Raw genomic sequence first — 19878 nt, forward strand, 5'->3', positions numbered from 1 at the left:
ATTTCCTCCACACAGTTAAAGTATCAGGAGATTTTTTTGAATTTGCATCCTTGTCAGAATATCTTGTATCTGTTCCATTCAAAGCAGGAGTTCGGTGGCTGCTGTGAGGTTGGATTTTGCGGGGGTCACCATTGTCTCTGGTACAGTACTTTGCTGCTCGTGCAGTTTAGGGGAGAGGGGGTAGCATGTGGCAGCTGCATTCCTGGAACCTGGGCTGGGTGTAAGGTGAGCATTTGGCTCTGCTCCATTGTATTGTTTTCTCAATTACAGTGTAAGGAGTGGGGATTACCCCTGCTTCAGGTAGTTATAGAGGAGAGATGAATCCAAGCTGTGAAGTCCTGATCTTCCCTTACCCAAATTCGGGGGGAAAGGGGGGTGAATCCAGGGGTTTGGTTCAGTCTCAGTTCTGTAATACAGCAAGGAAACTCATCATTAACTAAAGGCTTTAGTTCTGCCTTCATTGCCTAGGCACCTGTCAGCCCTTTCGGTCTTCTTAAATCTCAGTCTGTGGGCTTGGGGCTGGTTTATTTCTGCCTCACTGCAGTGAGAGCAGGGTCTGGGCATGTCCCTTCACGAAGAGAACAAAATATCTCTGTGTCTCCGAAAAGCAGTCACGTGCACTGTGCATCAGCACTGCTGCACCATGGAGGATCTCGGAGTGGAAGTCGTTCTTCTCACTGAGCTATGGGTCTGCTCAAGTGCTGCTTAGGGATCGTGTGAGCTCCGGGACAGTGTTTGTCATGATGGTCTGAAGAAGAGAGGATTTCAAACTGTGACTGTTGTGGGGCTGGACAGAATGTGCTGGTGATTGATGTAGGGACTGGGAGGGATGGGACGGGGGGTGCTGTCTGTCTGCAGACACTGGTTAAGGAGAGATGGGAACTCCATGGATCCCCAAGCCTCTCCAACCCCTTCCCCAACCAGCCTCAGGATTGGTCAGGGCAGCGTGGAGAGAGCCAACAGATGTGTCAGTTGGATTAATACCCCTCTTCTGTCATGAGTCTGCAGGCCAGGATTGGGTCCTGACGACAAACAGCAGGTAGAGGAGAGTTAAGAGGCAGAGTGGCATGTTCCCATAGTTGCAGGGATACTTTCCAGAGGATGTGGGCTGGGGGAAGGTGGAGAGAGGGAGGTTGCGTGGTCTACATCAGTGAGTGGAAGTAGAAAAGAGCAGTAAGGAAGGAAGCTGTGAGGAGCATAGGGATTGTGGGAAGTTGGAGCGAGAATATAGGATTTGCAGTAATATTATTTAGACCAAGGCAGAGGTCATTAGTTAATAGAGGCCATATGCTTTGTGAAGCTTATCAGCAAATAAGTGGGAATGTGAGGGGAGTTGTTGCTAATATGGCATAAGACATGAGAACAGCAATGAAATGCTTCTCTGCAGGGTACAATTACAGTACAGTCACACCAACCTAGTGCATACAGAGCGTGTGTTTTTCTCCCTTCAGCCAGCCATTCATTTGTCCGCCTACAGCACCCAGCACTAGGACTCAATAGCTCGGAAGCACTGGTTATATGATTGTACAGCAGGTGCCACTGAGGATTGCACCCCGCAGAAGCATTCAAACTTAGGGAGCCCACAGTATTTATCCAGTTTCAGAGTGTCACAGTTACAGCCTTACCTATTCCCAAGGGCACTAAATCAGCTATAGACATGTAGAGAGATCCTTGCCTTGGACATAGGCAGAAGCATTAAAACAAGAGGAGGCAGGATTTGCTTGATGTCTCAGGGGGGGTTTGAATTCTAGGATCCAAGTAAAAGGAACCCTGAAACTCTGGGATTGCAGAATTGCCCCAGGTCCAATCGCTGCAGGATCCATTGACTGAAATTCCAGTGAAGTTTGGGCAGCATGAATGTAGCTCTCTGCCAAGCAGCTTGGTACACACACATTGATTTTTTTATGTTAACATTGTTTTTCAGAGGAGGTTGTTGCAGCCAATGAACCATTTGTAACTCCCAAACAGACACCAGGGTTCACGTAGTCCTTGTACCAAAATAAAAATACTTTGCATTTTCCCTGGCATCATTCATCCAAAGAGCTTGAAGCACTTTACCAACATAACTGTTGAAACTTCCCAGTGTCCTTGTGAGATAGGTATTACAGTACCCATGTTACTGATTGCCTCGCTGTGCCTCAGTTTTCCAGTGTGAAATGTCTGAGGTCTCACAGTGGCTCATTGGTACAGCCAGTATCAGAACGCAGGAGTTCTGACTCCTAGTCCTGTGATCTAACCATTAGACAACACTGCCTCAGTTGAGACAGGCTGCAGTTGCACTGGACTAGCCTGCTGCATGATTTGAGCATAGCCGCTGCTCACTTCTAGTCCTGTTTGCATTAGGCTCGTTGACGAGCCAATTTAGGAGTGGCTGCTGGCTTGCCAAAGGAGGTGAATACAGGTCACTGTAGAAGGTCCCTGCTGCAGCATGTGGCAACTGCCCAGTGCTGTCATTGAGTTTCCTCCCTGTTCGACAGTGGCTGCTCTATTCAGTCTGCAAACAGCCTCTTTCCTTTCCAAGACAGCGCGTGGACACGGGGGAACAGCAGAGTCAGGGAGCAAGCTAGTGCTGGATGAAGTCCAGCATTCCAGAAGATTGGAGTGGGGCACTCAGTTTGTGTTTGAGTGGCAGGGGCCATGCACTGGCATTCCTCAAACCCCGCAGACCTTTCCTGTGGGTTTTGGTGTGATTCTCTGCTGCACATACAGTCCTGTAGCAAACCTCACTGACTTTTTATTGTATCAGTCGTTTTCTTTTTGCAGCAACATGAATTGGAAAATGCTTGCAGGTCCTGGTCTGAATGTGCTCCACTCTCTGCCAGCTCTGCCTAGTGATGCTGCTTTAACTTAGTCCTAGGTGGGGAGGAAGGGGGGAGAAAAAGGTTACTGCTACTTTAAATATAATGCATTAAGAAAATGCTGGAAAGGGGCCTGCATGCTGTAATACCCAGCCATCTAGTTGGAAAAGCAGCCAGATGTAATACAAAAGAAGAAACACAGCCTCTTATGGATGCAGCACTAATTCATAAATCAGGTGAATCAGCTTAGGCAACTGCTGTGTTTTTATGCCTCTGCTGCATGGAGAACTGCATGTTGGATGCTTTTATTTGAAGTAATGGAGCCAGATAATCCCCTGGACCAAGACAACTCCAATGGTAAGGAGTAGAAAACATACAAAAGAAAAGGGAGGAAGAGTGTCTTGATACACATGCTACTTCAGGCAGAGGGTTAAGCATGTGTTTTTTACTATCGTCTGCATGGATCAGGTGGAGAGGATGGGGTAATGTACTTCACTTTGTCTTAGAAATCTCTGTTTATGGGGAGGAAATGTTGGAGATAAACATACAGTCTGCTAAAAAGTGCAGGGTACTGTAAAAGCAATAGATCAAGCATAATCGGTGCTTTTTCTTATCAGCCTGTGTCCTAGACACTTTGCATATAGAAGAGGAACTTACACACTACATTATGCAGTTTGGAGGAATTTTTGCCAATAAGAAAAGAATGCAACTTTGTACCTTCTGTTCTGTCAAACGGAGCAGTCACAAACTCTATCTCCAGGAAGCTTTGCTAGAGGCAGTGCAGTGGGTAATTTAGTTAGGAAGATAAATTTAGATGGCGACCAGAGGAAATTACCCTGGAATTAAAGTCTGTGGTTAAAACTGCAACCGTTCCCTGGATTTATAGCATCCCATATGCTGCATGGTATTGTGACTGGTACCTTGAAAGGCAGATGATCTGCATAAAATTGGTGTGAAGTTGTTTGCCACTGCAAACCATTTTTCTCCTTTTAATAGAATGGATGGGTTGCTTTGAGCGCTACAGTTTGCCATTTTTTTAAAGTGTTTTTAAGATGGTGATTTTAGAATAAATTCATTTCTGGCTTTTTAATATGCATTTGGTACCTTTCTGGATACACTTTGAACCCTTCACTCCCTGCTTTTTGCAAAAATATGATTCAAAGGCTAATTGCAGATTTTCCTCGATGTGCTCCCTGGCGAAAAATGAGTCCTTAGGTGAGACCCAGCTGCAGTATTAATACCACAGTGGCCCTACAATGTTGTGGAAGGGATGTAGTTAAGGGAATGAGGTAATATTTAAACTATGCAAGCAGTCGGCTGGCCAGAGTTGGGTGGGTAGTGGTGCTTTATTTGGGGCTCTGTGCCACACTGAAGTTGGCTGGTCTAAAATAGTCAGGAACCGACAACAGGGATGTTTCAAGTAGAGTGACCAGATGTCCCAATTTTATAGGGAGAGTCCTGATTTTTCTTATATAGGCTCCTATTACCCCCCACCCCCGTACCAATTTTTCACGTTTGCTGTCTGGTCACCCTAGTTTCAAGTGATGATAATTGCACTTAAAGATTAAAAGAGAGAATCATGCTTTTTCCTTTTGATATTTTAGACTCCTTCTTTTCACCTGACTGAGACTCCCTGGTTGCAGAGGTACAACACCTTAATAAACTTTACTTTCTCCCTTTGGGACATAGAACTGAATTCAAGTTTCCTTCCTTACAGTGGGGAGTTTGAAGATGATAGAAGTAATACTGCATATTTTGGTCTGTGTTACTGAAAGTACCACAAGTCTTGCCTTTCCCAGCGTTGGAATCTGGGCTTCAAAAACCACAAAGAGAATGCCCCTATTTCTACAGGAAAGATGACTTCAGCTCTGTTTTTTCAGATAATGTAAAATATGAATTTCTTACATAATAGCTCCCTAAATATAGAATGAATATATTAAGATGAACAATATTCTCATTTTTCTCTCCGGAGACGTGTAAAGTGTTTTTGTCAAGTTTTGAAGAAAATTGTTTTGCTATAGAATATTTAAACAAGGAAGCAGACACAGAGAAGTGTTCACAAATTGAGGAATTAGGGACTGTTAAACATTCATGGCACCATACAAGAATGCCTCCAGAGAGAATCCTAGACTGCCAAAAAAAAAAATTACCCACTTCTTTTGCTTAAATTATTTCCAGTTACTGTGACTTAAACTGTCCTGGCTGTAGGATAAAGCCAATGGAGTAAGCCATAGTCTCGGTTATGAGGTCAGGGATAGGAGATCTTGCATTGCTGGTTTCCCCAGCTGTGGGAGTGACACACAAACTTACCAGGACTTATGGGGTAGTTAGTTACTGTGACATACCAGGCATTACTCTGCACGAACTCCATCAATAGCGACTCCTCAAAGTGCTGCCAGCAGAGTGCTAGGGAAGAAAGATTTCTCTCCTTTTAGAAGTTTTTCTTGTAGCAATAACTCTTGGAAAGGCTCCTTTGTCCCTTTCATTCTCCAAAACCAACTGAGCTGCTATAAATTTTCTCAGACTCTGAAAACGAATGTGTTCCCCTTGTCATGTGACACTTAATACCTCAGGAAGCACTCATAACTTGGACCCATCTCTGCCTCTCTCCAGTAAAGACTTCTCTTTTGTCACCAAGAATGTTAATGGAAAACTTTTTCATACCTGGAAGAAGAGAAGCTGTTTTACTATTTTTGAACCACCTGGTGGTCTTTATCAGACAAGTGTTAACCGTTTAGAGCACTTTAGAATTCCAGGTGAAGTCAAAATCACTTCATGATTTAGTCATTTGTTTCCTGCCCAGTAAATGGATCATTAATGGTGGGAAAAGTCAATTTGAAGAATACATAGGCAAAATATCTTCTTGAATTGATCTTTCTTTCCTGCAGCCTTGTCATTCCCTGGCAGTGCCAGGGTGAGTTAATTTAGTTAAGCTGCCTGGATGGGATTGTTCAGCATTGAGGAGTCTGTTCTCTCTTTCCTCTCCCACAAATCAGAGCTGCTTTTGAACAAATTAGGCTACTGACTTCTCAATGAAGAGTCATTACAGGTGTATCATTCCTTGTAATTGAAACTCCTGAGAAGGGATGGTCCATTGTGATAATGCTGTCAGAAAGGAGCATGTCAAGCTGCCACAGCATAAGAAAGTGAGTGGAATAAAATAGAAACTAGTGAGTGACCCAAGTTAATTCCTTCTGAATTTCCTCTACTATTCTCCATTCAGCTGTAGGACTTACTGTACTTTGAACATATGGTTGATACCATCCCTGTGGTTTGTGTAGAGGGTCACAGAGTGCTGTAACATGTTTCTTATGCTCGCGTCTGAAGTCCTAGCCATGAGGCTAGGTGATCTGAAAGTGCAGGTCTCTGAAAAACACACTCTCACGCCACACACACATGCCTTTTCTCTCTGGAACTTGGGAACCTCAAGGAGGATTTTGTTGTTGCCATTTGATGTTGGTTGCTAATTCTAGCTTTTAAACATACTGAAATGGTTTTGTGCTTCTAGTGCAAAGAACTCTGCTTGGAACACATGTTGCCCTAGGAATGTGCTGATTCTGAAACCATAACCCTAAATTGTCTGTTTGCCAGAGATGGCAGGTCAGTGTTGCAGCTCCCTCTCTCAGGCTGTAGTCATTTGCAGCTACAGGAGAGATTGGCTGCCTGCAGCTATACTCACGAGTTGCTGAAGATTTCTGTATGTTATAGCTATGCCATTGTTTGCAAAGTATCTGAACCTTGTACATTCGTTGCAGCTTCTGATTCTGTGGTAACAGTTTATGAGGCTACACTGGTCTCATCTCTCTGAATTTGGTGTCTTGTGAGTCTTACAAAGAAATACTGCCATGTTACTAGTTCAGTTTTAAAATACATTAAAATGTACTTGTAAAAATATGTAATTATAAACAGCCTTGTGGGCAAAATTCAGCCATTGGATTCAGTGGAATAATACCCACTTACAACCTAGGTGAATATGCCCCATAGACTTAAATATAAGCCCACAAAGCCTGGAAAGTCAGACTACAACAACCACTGTTCCTAGGTATTGAAGCACGCACTATCTATTGCTTTTCTTAGCCCACTGAAATACACACACACCGGGGCGTATTACATGACTAACAGCCTTGACTGAACTTTTCTGCTATTCTTAACTTAACTTAGACTCTTCAAAACTCTTTAGGGCTGTCATGTATTCCCATCCCAGGTGACACTCAGTGATCCTTTAGTAGAGCTGGGCATGGGCCCAAAGACTGGAAAAGCAGAGGTTGCTGCTGGTCAGGGCCGACGTGAAAACCCGTGAAGGACTGGAATAGCAGGGAATCCGGGATACTGTAGGTGAAGACTGAGATGCGTTTGGCAGAGTTAAGTGGGGGATTGAGACTGGAACAGGAGGAGGTGTTGAGCTTTAACGCTGATGTGCAGAGCATTGGATTTGGGGGGATCTTACCCAGTGTCTCCCTACCCAGTGCCAGATGCAAGCCAGCACTCCTGGTCCTTCAACTTCATGGCCGCTGAACTCACTTGTCCATTTTAGAAAAGGTAAATGTGTTATTGACTCCGACTTGATCTTCTGCTGGAGGTGATTGATCTGGAGAGCTAGACTGAGCTGCCAGTGAAGCAAGCACATGTGAGAGTGAAAGGAGGATGGATTGTTCCGACCTAAAGCAGCCCTTTTAAAGTGTGTGTGCGAGGATGGCAGAGCAGCAGGTGGGCCTAGGGGAACTTTCTGCTGATGAGCTTCCAAGGATGGAGCAGAGAGGAAGTGAGCAGAACTGAGGATTTCCCCCCAAAATCACACTGTCAAGCATCTGAGAGTGAGGGAGAAAGAAAGAGGGACCAACACACTCATCCCCAGAACAATACCTTTAAGCCCACACTGATTTTTGTTCTGTGTGGTGGTGGGGGAAAGTGATAAATGTTGACAGAGTAAACTCCTTCTCATCTACCAGCAAAAGAGAATTTGCAAGCTCCAAAATAGTTTGTTTAAGTTGTATCACTGTGATGAACTAAACTCATTCTGGAGCAATCTTTCCTCAGCTCTAAATTTCCTGGCTCTGGGGAAATTGCCTGCAGCCTCTAAATATTATGGTTTTTGTGTTGTCTGGATGTGCTAGTTGTGCCATTTCCTGTAGGGACTGCCATCCTGGGATGTTGCATAGGGAAGCAACATTATTTTTGTTATTGTTATAGAACATTTGTTTATAGCACCCTGAATGTGGATGATGGTTTTCAGAGAGAACAAAGAAACGGCTCCTGCTCTGAGGAGTAGGGAAGTTAGGTTAGATTTAGATACGACATAGCGAGAAAAGCCATTAGATGGAGGGGAGGGAAAGACTACACAGAATAAGGTTGTGAGTTAGTTTTTATACAGAGCACCTTCATGTTCGGTCCTTTGTTGTTTGTTTCTTTCTTTCTAAATAATGAGTTAGGAGCCTGGCATTGTCAGAGAATGTGGGAGAAAAGTTGGAGTTAGAAATTGGATTTGAGGGAGGTTTCACAGTCCATGGGATCTATTAACAACTCTGCTGTAATTCTCTACAGGTGGCACAGTATTCAACTTTGTTCTGCATGAAAGTTGGTTTGTTGTTATAGGGTTGCTTATGGGCACTGGACTATGCATGCTGGTTTGTTATGGAGGCTTGTTCGCAAATGCAAGGCTGCTGGCTAAGATTTTTTAAAAGGTGATAAAAGCACTGAAATATTGTTCATGGGCAAAACCACATGTCCAGGACCGTTTGCTCTTTTCAAAATGCTATAAGAAAACATAGTTATGTAAAATTTGGGGCTTCTAATCTTTGACAGTGTCCTTTGAACATGCCCTATATAATGAAAGCTTAGGGCTCAGCTTTTGTGTAGAATGGACATTGGAAAGAAAGATTCTTAGGAGCTAAATCCCTTTCTTAGATTTTTTAGAAGTTCAGTTCTCAGTATTAACTACAGGGCTGAGAGAAAAATGGGAAAAAGAAATGAAGGATGGCAGCTGAAAGAATAAGCATGTTACACTAATACTGAGTGATTAAATAGTGCTGTTATGTGTCACTCGACACAGATCATTAACAATTGATCCCCCTCTTCCATTTATAATCTTTGCTTCTGTTTGTTTGCAGTGGACTCTGTTTCGCATAAAACATTAAATATTGCAGGAGAGATTTACTGAAGGTATTTCTGGGAAAATTTGTTATCAAAGTGCATGGTTTGCTGATGTTCCATTATCAAAAGCATTACAAGATTTAGCTGTGTTTTTCTTTAAATTATTCAAACATTATAACATCTACGGGTTCACACTTTCAAGGCCGAGGCAAGCTGAGAACAATGAAGAGTTGAGACAGTTATGCACGGTTTCCTTCTGTTCAGGTTCTAATACCATGTACATCATCTGTTGCCTCTGAGTACTGGGAGAGGTAAAGAATCATATGCATGAAGGTAGGAGAACTGAAGCAGAGGAAGTGAAGACACAGTTTAATACTCAGAAGACAAATGAGCAGAGATGCCTGGATGGAGGTAGATTAGTGTTATGTGCACAAGGGGAACTGTTATATTTTGGGAAGCATATTTTTTGTGATACAACCATCATTTAGAGAGAGAGTGAGCTGTAACCATATTACTTCACCTGGCCACAGCCCCAAATAGGTCCATCTGTAGTGTCCCAGTGTATTGGTTCCTTCTTAATTTAAGGCCCAATCTTACAAAGTCCTAGTGACCCTAACTTCCCTCCAAGAGAATGGGAGACAAAGGTCATCAGTGCCCACAGGATCATGCTCCTCCAGGCACTAAAACACAGCAGTAAGCAAGGTAACTGTTCTACCAAGCAACTCTGCATGGCTGTGAGATCTTTGGATGAAAGCAATATCAATAGATTATCATCGTCAACTTGACGTGTCTGGAGAGGAAATATATGTGAAAAAAGCCTGGCTTATGGCAGGCTGCACTCGGGCAAGATTGAAAGGGTTAAAAAAAATTCCCATGGAAAAGGATTCTAAATCCTGAAGAGGCCAGTCCAAGAGAGATGCTGGGTTTTTGCTGATGGGAAAGTATGGTGACAAATTTAAATGCTATTACCATGTCCTGGCTGGGGGAATGTTTGTGATTGTCTGAAATAGCTGCAGCCTGGCCACTACGGGCGTATGTTTCTGGACTAATACTGGCCCGTTGTCCTACACTGCTTGCTGAGCAGCCAACAAGTTAACAGGTCAGTTTGGACTTACTCCAAAGAAAAGAACCAGGTATGTGGCAAATAATAGAGGCCAGTGAACGTTTTGGGAGAGCAATTGTAAGTAATTGGTCTGAAATGTCTGTGAGTGTATGAAAAGTAGAACAAAATCCAAGGCATTTCAAAAAGACAGGAGGATGTAATTGGAATCCTTTATTGTCCCCAAACTCCAGTTGGCAACAAAGAGAGGGATTTAAAAATAGATATGAGCAATACCTTCTCATTTCAGTATAATTTACAGTATGTGGTGAAACTGAAGGATCCATAGTAGTTTTATTAAAGAAGCAGAGAACTCCTGGGAAGTGTAAGAGACCAGGAGTTAGGGAGATTACATAGTGTATATGTGTGTGTATGTATCTCTATATAGAAAGATATCGATCTATATATCTCTATCTAGCTAATCTATATCTATATAATGCCTCCAGCCCCTTTACAGAATTACAAACAGCAATTAAACAGAGGGATTAGTTCCCATCTCGCACCACTGAAATGTAACTACCTAGGAGCAGGAAGCAGTAACCATTATAACAGCACCCTTGGCAGATTGTGGACAAGAAGCGGAGGAACACTATATATGTTAAAGCAATGAGGGACAATAGATGGATGGAATATAATCACCCATACTGGGATTTGGCCAGACTACCAAGGCAAACAGCCTCACTCTTCTTGGAAAGACATGAACGGATCTTTAGTAACTAGAACTGGTCCAGGCCTCAGTTTTATATGGCATCCCAAAGACAGCCACTCCAGCAGCCTGGGCATTGCTTCAATTCTGACGGAGAGGGAGGAGCACCACTACTGAGGCCCCCACAACAGTTGCTACAGCACATGTTCCCTGCCTCCATAGCAGGTGGTGGCCCTGGATTCAAAATCCCAGCATGGAAGGGAAGAGCACCCCCTACTGGCTGTTACGTGGGTTATCGATTACTAGACCCACACTTAAGTGAATAAAACCAACAAAATAAATTCCAGTAATCAAAAGGAAAAACAAATCAGTTGGTCTCCACCATCCAAAACAGTTACTAATGTTAGCTAAGGGTGTATGTTATAGGTGGACATTGAATGGAAAGGCTCCTCCAGAACAATGGTGCAGAGAGAGTGAGCGAGTGAAAGCCCGAGATGTCAAATGTTCTTGTTCATATGTGTCTGCTAAATGAGAGAGGATGGGGATATTCTGGGAACCAAAAATGCCGAGGAATTAAAAAGCCCACAGCTGACACACCAAGGTCTTATTTATAGATCAGAAGCTTTTCAACTGATAAGGCACCAGGCACAGACAACACAGACAGAAACCAGAGAAGCTACAGTAGAAATTTTTACGAGTCCTCGTTCAGGAGAGAGCCCTGAAGCCTGGCAAAAGGCCAGACAAGTGTTATTTTTAAGGAAGGGCATGGCTATATGAGATGATTAAAGACCTTCAGACCTTTAACTGAGGGTTATCATCATGTACTGCACATAGCGAAGATATTGGACAACAGCCCCCTTCTCCACAGATGGCCTGAACAGCTGAATGTGGCTGATGGTTTTACTTCCATCTCTGGCAAATGTGCTGTACACTGGGGATATCAAGCAAACAAATACGGCTTAGCTCCAGACAGTCCACCATGAGATTCTTTATCATGTTTGATTAGGGTGTTTGCCAAGGAGGTGTCTGAGCACAGAAGCTGGGTTATCATGTGGGTTGGAATGTTACAGTAACAATATTTTCCGCTTAGCTGTGCTCCCATCCAGGCATCGGCAAGGGCCTTAATGGCTTTAGCAGCAAAACACCCCTAGTGAGGAGGAGATTAACAATATCAGCTTCATGTTACAGATGGGAAATCTGAGGCTCCTCAAGGGCCTTGCTGAAGGCTGCTCAGTGAGTCAGTGACAGAAGCAGCACTAGGACTCCTGTTCTCCTGACTCCCTGTCTTGTGTCCTCTCCATGCACCATGCTGCATCTGTATCTAGGCAGATTTGCAGATAAGGAATCAGACAGAGCAGGTTTTTGCTGGAGTTGCACACAGGCTTAAGGGGCAGGAGGGTGAAATCGCAAAGGGTCTTATTGGAAAATGCGACTAATGGGCAATGAAGACTGCCAGGAATCAGGTGGGATTTGAGGCGCAAGTCAACAGCTCTGCATCATACAAGAGATAATAGGTAAGTCAGGAGTAAGCCACGAAGGGCCAAGACAAGTAGCTTGTGGGATGGGGGAGAGAGACAAAGTGGGAGTGACATGGAGCAACTAGCCAGGAAGATGTTTGCAACAGTGTTTTGAATGGATTTAAGTGGGAGAAGGTTTGCTTTTGTTGTGGCTGTGAAAGAAGAGATTGCAATTGTTGACACATCAGAGGGCATGGATGAGTAGTTGCTGTCAGTTGGCTAGAGAAGGGAAGGAAAGTAGACATGAATGAATATGGAGCATAGGGGAACTCTCGCAGCAAGCAGTGGTCCAAATGGTAACGCACCAACCATGAATGGTGAAAAATTACTGACCAAGGTCTCCAAGGCCCTCTTGCAATGAATAATTGTACTGCCCAGTAATGTGTGATGACTTATAGAGCAGCTGTGTCCGCAAAGGCTCTGCAGAGTTACATCATCCATAAGAGTAGATACATGGAGATGAGGTTCAATGAGTTTTCAGTTTCAATTGAAATCAGGTGGAGAGTTGATGAGGTCGAGAGATACAAGAGAACTGTTCAGGTGGCAGGGCTGATGAGTGGGAAGCTCTCCCCCCAGCAGTAGGAAGACTGGAGGGGACAGAGCTGAGGGTTGTGCTAGACAAGTGGAGGAGATGGGGTGAGGGTGGGAGTGGAATGAGAGCATGGGGTGTTCTGGGAGGCAGACGAGAGGCAAGCGCAAAAAACAGACGTGGTAGGAGGGGCAGGGGTATTTTTTAGCAAAAATTTTTAAGGTTTTTGCCCCCCAAAATAAAAAAACTTGATGTTTTTGGTGGAAAACTTCAGTGTTTGGGTTTTATATTGACAAAAAGTCAAAGATTTCTGCAGGAAGCAGAAGCTCCCCATGAAGAATTGCATCTTGTCAAAATGCAAAACATCTTAGATGGGAATTTTTTGACCAGACTTATGAAAGATAACATTTTCCAACTGGGTCTCGGAAGGAATGGGGAGCCTGCAAGAGGTGCCCGAGGATTGAAGGTCAGGTGGTCTCTCCTCAAGCAGTGTGTGAAGCTGGGTGTCATCATCCTGGAGTTGGGACACTTCATTCATATCACCCAGTTGGCTATCATTGCATAATGTGATCAAGTGTCTCCCTTTGAGTCAATGGCCGAGCATGCAGTCAAACCCAAGCCTTGACCTAGGAAAGTGCCCTGCCTGGCTGTTACTTACATCATGGTAACTAATGCCTTGTTCTCAAATGTACAAATTATGCTAGAACAGTGATACTCAGACCTCAGTGGGTCAGGAGCCAAATTAGCGATCAGCATTACCCAAAAGTGACACAGTAGTGTGAATTCATTGTTTCATTGACTATAGTACTATAGATTCATATTTAAACAGTATGACGGGGAAATATTTAGTTATATATATTCTCACAGCCAAATGACTGACCAAGTATTATTATTTTATTTTATTGACCAATTGTAGTTGAAAACATAGTAAAAGTATCCTGATTGGTTAACAAACTTGGACTGGTTGATAATTAAATCACACAATGTTTTAATATCATGTGCTGCAAAGAGTCACAGGAGACAAATTATAGAGCCACTTGCAGTTCAAGAGCCTCAGTCTGAGTATCACTGTGCTAGAACATTAAATAATGAGGAGCAGTGCAGTCAAAGATGAATTTAAATCCTTTAAGTACCTGGGATAATAGTACCTGGGCCTCAGGTGTGTGGCGGGGATGCATTCTTCTCACAGCCCTTTTCTGCTGAGCTATCAACTGGATATTAGGACTTGCCACTCCACATTTTGGAATAAGGATTGGTCAAGAAATGCTTACCAACCAAAACTACACTTGTGAAGAAGTTAGAGAATTTCAGCCCCACCCTCCTGGGTCTCTGAGATGTCATCCACAAATGGATTTGAACATCTCATTGCAGAAGACCAGGGTCCAGAACCTTAGAGCTGGGTCACCAGAACCCCTGAGGTCAAATACGATGGAGAGTGTTGATGAGTTCATCCAGCTGGGCTGTAAACCGAGACCTTTGACTAATATGTCTCATGCCCTCTTGCATGAAGTTCTTGTCTTGCTTATGGATGGAAAAATGTCATTGTGTTGAAACAAAGTTCAGGATCTATCAAACCTGCGTATTACCTGTATTGCTACGTGGGTTAGAAACCTGGACTGTCTTATTGGCACATTCCATGTGCGCTGTCAGTGCCAAATCCTAGGCATAAAGTTGAAAAGACTTTGTGCAAAATGTCACAGTCTCGCAGAGATCTAGCCTCCCTTTAATAGCTCAGTATATTCAACAGTGGCATGGATGAGGTGGGGAGAGGGAAGGGGGAGACAAAATCACCCCAGCACACCGTGCTATCATGCTCTCCATTGAAGCATGAAAGGGTGCACACCCTGACCCCACCTGGTGTACTTGTGGGGCTGCCCCAGAGATTCGTGGATTTGCAGAATTGAGCCGTATCTCGCTACACTATCGATTTATAGTCACTCTGGCTGGTGGAATGGCCCTCGGCGGACTATGTGCATTTGGTGTTAATAGATGGCAGACTGTAGTATACTGTAGATAAATGGAGGGTGAGAGCCTCGGAGCAAAAGAGGAGAGACTGCTGAAGGGAGAGAGACCGTGCTAACGATTCTGCCAAGGAAGGAGACTGGGTGCTTGTGGTTTTATATGATGCAGCCAGGAAGCAGCTGACAAGTGGAGAGTCAGAATGTTAAGCTGAATTAATCATGACCTATATTATAGGGGTGTATGGGATGCCCTAGGAGGGGTAGTACCTCTGATGGGGGGACTTGTACCCTTTCGGGGGTGGTCCGTCCACTTTGGTCCCCACCTGTCGCTCAGCTCTCATTTGTGGCTCCAAGTAGCTGCAGCATGCGCAGTGGCCACACCCTGGGCAATGGCTTCGACAGGCCAGCTAAATCAGGTAAGTGTAACTGATGGGACTCAAACCCTCAATGAATTAGGGATATGCCTACCCTGCATGTGACGTCAGCTCCGGCGGACTGAGTGAAAGAGATCACTAAGATCCAACGGCAAAGAAGGCGGTTCTGCAACGCTTTGTGGACAGCGAAGGGCTTGACGAGGCACGAAAGACATCAAGGCCATCCACTGCAACCAAAGAAGTTACCAGTTGTGACAATTTTTCGTACCATTGGTGTCTGGCTTCTGAGGTCGAGAGAGTGGGATTGCTCCCATTCAACGGCTCTACCACTTAAAAAGCTTTCACGTACAGGTCCTGTGCAAATCATCAAACATCATCATCATACCACCCAAGTCCTGCGGCGATGGGAGAGGGGCAAAGCGACAGGTGGAGGTTACCACTGGGAGTCGTAGTCCCAATCCTGCATGCAGGCGGCCTGTGGATAGGTGGTTGTCCAGCTCTGTTCCTGGAGCAGCAGAGTTGCCCGGCAGCATCCTAGGTGTCTGAGCAGCCCTCTTCAGGACAGTACTGCTCACCCTAATAAAGGAGGGGCCTAGAAAAGGTGGCCTAAAAACTGCGTGCCCTACAACAACTGGCCAGCAAGCCACGGCTAGCAGTTTAACCCAACCTGCGGCTGAAACCAAAAGAAAAATTTGAGAAAACTTACCATTGGTGTATGAAATGTTCGTAACCTCATGGATCAAGAAGCTGTTGCAAGACCTGAGAGAAGGACAGCTTTCATTGCTTGAGAACTAGCCCGCTACAACTTTGATATAGCGGCATTAAGTGAAACAAGATTGCCTGGGGAAGGTTTCTTGAGCGAACCAGGATGTGGTTACACCTTCTTCTGGAATGGTAAGACTGAGACAGAGGACAGAATACATGGAGTTGGTCTGGCAATAAAAACCTCATTGATGCATCAACTCCCAGACCTTCCAGTGGTTATCAATGAAAAATTGCTGAAACTACGCTTCCCACTAAATGCCAAACATCAGGCCACCATCATCAGTGCATATGCACCCACTCTAACATGCTCTGACAACTCAAAGGAACAATACTATGAAGATCTCGACAGACTGATGAAGGCCACACCTGTAACAGACAAACTACTCCTACTTGGAGATTTTAATACCCGAGTCGCGGCTGACAGCGAGAACTGGAAAGGAGTAACAGGGCCACATGGTGCAGGCAAAATTAACAGCAATGGACTACTTCTTTTGAGCCTTTGTTCTGAAAATGACCTGACCATTACCAACACTCTGTTCCAACAAGGGGACAAATACAAAACGACGTGGATGCACCCTAGGTCCAAATAGTGGCATCTGATAGATTATGCCATTGTCAGAAGGCGAGACATCGGAGACATAATGATCACCAGAGTAATGCAAGGTGCAGAGTGCTGGACAGATCACAGATAATCAGGATGTCTCTTCAACTTCACATCGCTCCCTCTCGGCACAAATGCCCTAAGCATGTGCGACCTGCTTTCAACATAGCCAAACTGAAGGATGCTCAGTCTTTCAACAATTTCCAGAGGAGTCTTGATGACAAACTGACATCCCACAGACAATTCATCGGTACTGTAACCGAAAAGTGGGACCAGTTCAAGCAGATAGTGACTGACAGCAGTAACATCTCTTGGACCAAAGAAAAGAACACATCAGGATTGGTTTGATGAGAATCAAGAAGAAATATGCTCAGCACTGGAAGTAAAGAGAAAAGTCTTTATCGAATGGCAGAATGACCTCTCCTCAGTCTCTAAACGGGACCATTTCAAGTACCTTCAGAGCAAAACACAGAAAGACCTCCGTCAGATACAAGACAACTAGTGGGAGAGCAAAGCCAAAGAAATTGAGCACTATGCTGAGACTTGCAACTCAAAAATGTTCTTCAGTGCTATTAAGACTGTCTATGGACCTTCTAAAGCAAGGACCGCCCCGTTGCTCTCATCAGACAACACAACGCTGATTAAAAATAAAGAAGGCGTCAACGAAAGATGGCGAGAACACTTTAGCAACCTTCTCAATAGACCATCAACCGTGAATAATAATATCCTCAATGAAATTCCACAACAACCTGCTCTGACAGATCTTGACTTTCTGCCCACTATAAATGATAAATGAGATTAAGAAAGCTATTAGCCAGATGAGATCAGGAAAAGCTCCTGGAAAAGATGGGATAGCAGCAGAGATATGCAAAGCAGCAGGTCCAGCAGCATTAGCAGCGTTCCACAGTGTGATCATCAGCATCTGGGAGGATGAAAATATACCCCAGGACCTCCGTGATGCTACTGTTGTCTCTCTTTTCAAGAACAAAGGCAGCAAAGCAGAATGTGGAAACTATAGAGGCATATCCCTTCTCTCCGTTGGTGGGAAGATCATTGCCCGCATCATCTTGAACCACCTAATAGCCAGTATTTCTGAGGCAAATCTACCTGAAAGTCAATATAGTTTCCGACCTGGCCGGAGCACAGTCAACATGGTGTTTGCTGTCAGACAAATACAAGGAAGTTCATTGAATAGAATATGCACCAGCATTGAACAGAAATGCACCTTGTATGCTGTCTTCATAGATCTGACAAAGCTTTTGATACCGTCAACAGGGAAGCCCTTTGGACTATTCTAACACGACTTGGCTGCCCAAGAAAATTTGTCCAGATTATACGCCTTTTATGACAGGTGAAGTATTGTCTGATGGAGCCACATCATCCCCCTTCAAAATCACCAATGGCGTGAAACAAGGATGTGTTCTCACACCTGTCCTATTGAACCTGTTCTTTGCATGCATCCTTAACCATGCAATGAAAGATCTGGACCGAGGTATATACTTGAAATACCGGCCGTGGTTCACTTTTTGACCTCCATCGCCTGAATGCAAAGACTAAGACATGCAGAACCCTTCTTGAGGCACTCTTTACCGACGACTGTGCCCTCATGGCTCAACGCTGAAAATGACTTCAGCACATTGTCAACAAGTTTGCTGAGGCTCGCAACTCTTCGGACTATCTATCAGCCTTGGAAAGACAGAAGTTCTTCATCAACCTGCACTTGGATCAAATGCTTCTGTCCCAAGTATCTCCATTGACGGCACTCATCTTAAGTAGTGGAGAACTTTAAATACCTGGGTAGTGTCATATCCAGTGATGGATCACTGGATAATGAGATTCAACGCATGAATATCCAAGCAAGCCAGGCACTTGGCTGTCTGTGTGTCAAAGTTTTAAACCACCACAACATCCGATGTCAACAAACTGCTTGTGTACAGAGCTGTTGTTCTCTAATCTCTTTTGTATGGGTGTGAAAATGGACAGTATATAGGTGTCACATCAAGCAGCTTGAAAGCATTCCACATGCGCTGGCCTCCGCAACATCATGAAGATCCGCTGGCAAGACAGAGTGCCAGTCTCGAGGTCCTCAAGAGAGCCAAGATGACAAGCATTGAAATAATGATCATGAAGTCACAGCTACGTTGGACTGGTCATATCAGCCCATGATGCCAACAGAATATTCCCTGCCAGCTTCTGTATGGTGAGCTCTCCCAGGGCATCCGGCATATAGGTCGTCCACGGAAACGTTACAAGGACACCATCAAAGTCAATCTGCAGTACAGCAGTATCAAACCAAGGGACCTTGAGGACACCACCAGCAACAGAACACAGTGGCGTGCAACAGTTAGAAATACCTGCATCGCCTTTGAGGAAGACCGCTGCCAACGTCTACAAGAGGCACGCAAACGACGTCACAGAGCATCAGCAGCGCACAATCTACTGACTGCGAACTTCCCATGCACCATCTGTAGCAAAATGTGCACCTCTAGAATTGGCTTGTACAGTCATCAGAGGGCACACAATGAGCCCAACAATAGATGATCTGCACAGATTTGTCATCATCGGATCGATGGACTACCAAGAAGATATTATAAAACAAAAGATTTTGTTGCAAGGCACTGGCTGTTCCTAACCTGGAGTTCTAAATGCTACGATCCTTACTCAGGCAAATGTACCCTGAATTAATCATGTTTGCTAGCTGAGATAACTCAAATGATGAAAGATGGATGGAGAGATCTTTGCTAGACAGCACAAAATCTGCAAAGGGCAAATTCCCAAAGATGTGACCCTTGCAATGCAGTTCTTTTCTAAACACCTGTTTAGTGAGCCAGGGAATGAATTTCAGGTGACTGTCATTAATAACAGAGACCTTTTTGTCTGGGACAGACGCTGTTGGGGCAGATTTTCAGTGGATCTGCAGAACTCCCCTTGTAAAAATTCCCCATCGGATTCAATCGTTAGAATTACTTGTCAGCTCCTAATGCCCGTGAGACTCCCCATTGAAGTCAGTGGTGAAAGTCAGATTTAATAGGCCACAGACAGACCTGGGATCAGCAAGTTAATCTCCCATGGAAGTTTCTCGTCCAAGTTCAGTGGGGAATTGAATCAAACAATGGTATTAGTCACACTCCAAGTAGCCATGGTATGCAGCTTAATGACAACTGCAATGGCCTATCTGGCTACTTCTTACAACGACATATGGGATGTATATACTTTGAAGGAAGTGCAGGAGAAAGGGCAACAGAGAGTTGAAAGGGATCAGAATTTGAATCCCTACATCAAATTAACTCCTTTGCATCAGGAAGTCATTTCTCTGGAGCCCACAAACCTGTCCTGTCCCAGACCCAGAGTGTGGAACATTAAAATGTTTTTAAGCTAATTTTTGTTACCAGCACATTGTTAACTGCACCTGAAAACTCTGCTGCTGCAGGCCTTATGCAGAAGCACATTACACAGCTGAATGGATGTTGCTAAATGTGTACAGAATAAAAGGTCTTG

At 44.3% G+C, this 19878-nt stretch overlaps 1 protein-coding gene across 3 annotated transcripts in view; it reads left to right on the forward strand.

The window, feature by feature from the left end:
- Nucleotides 1-3036: 3036 nt before the first annotated feature.
- DAB2IP (DAB2 interacting protein) overlaps nt 3037-19878 on the forward strand; it is a 344050-nt gene continuing 327208 nt past the window's right edge. For all 3 annotated transcript variants that reach the window (XM_032767534.2, XM_032767539.2, XM_032767537.2), the window contains exon 1: nt 3037-3155. In XM_032767534.2, coding sequence (XP_032623425.1) covers nt 3098-3155 — 58 coding nt within the window. In that variant the 5' untranslated portion in view covers nt 3037-3097. The remainder of the gene's footprint in view (nt 3156-19878) is intronic.

Source organism: Chelonoidis abingdonii, chromosome 24 (genome assembly GCF_003597395.2).
Source record: "Chelonoidis abingdonii isolate Lonesome George chromosome 24, CheloAbing_2.0, whole genome shotgun sequence".
Taxonomy (NCBI): Eukaryota; Metazoa; Chordata; order Testudines; family Testudinidae; genus Chelonoidis; species Chelonoidis abingdonii.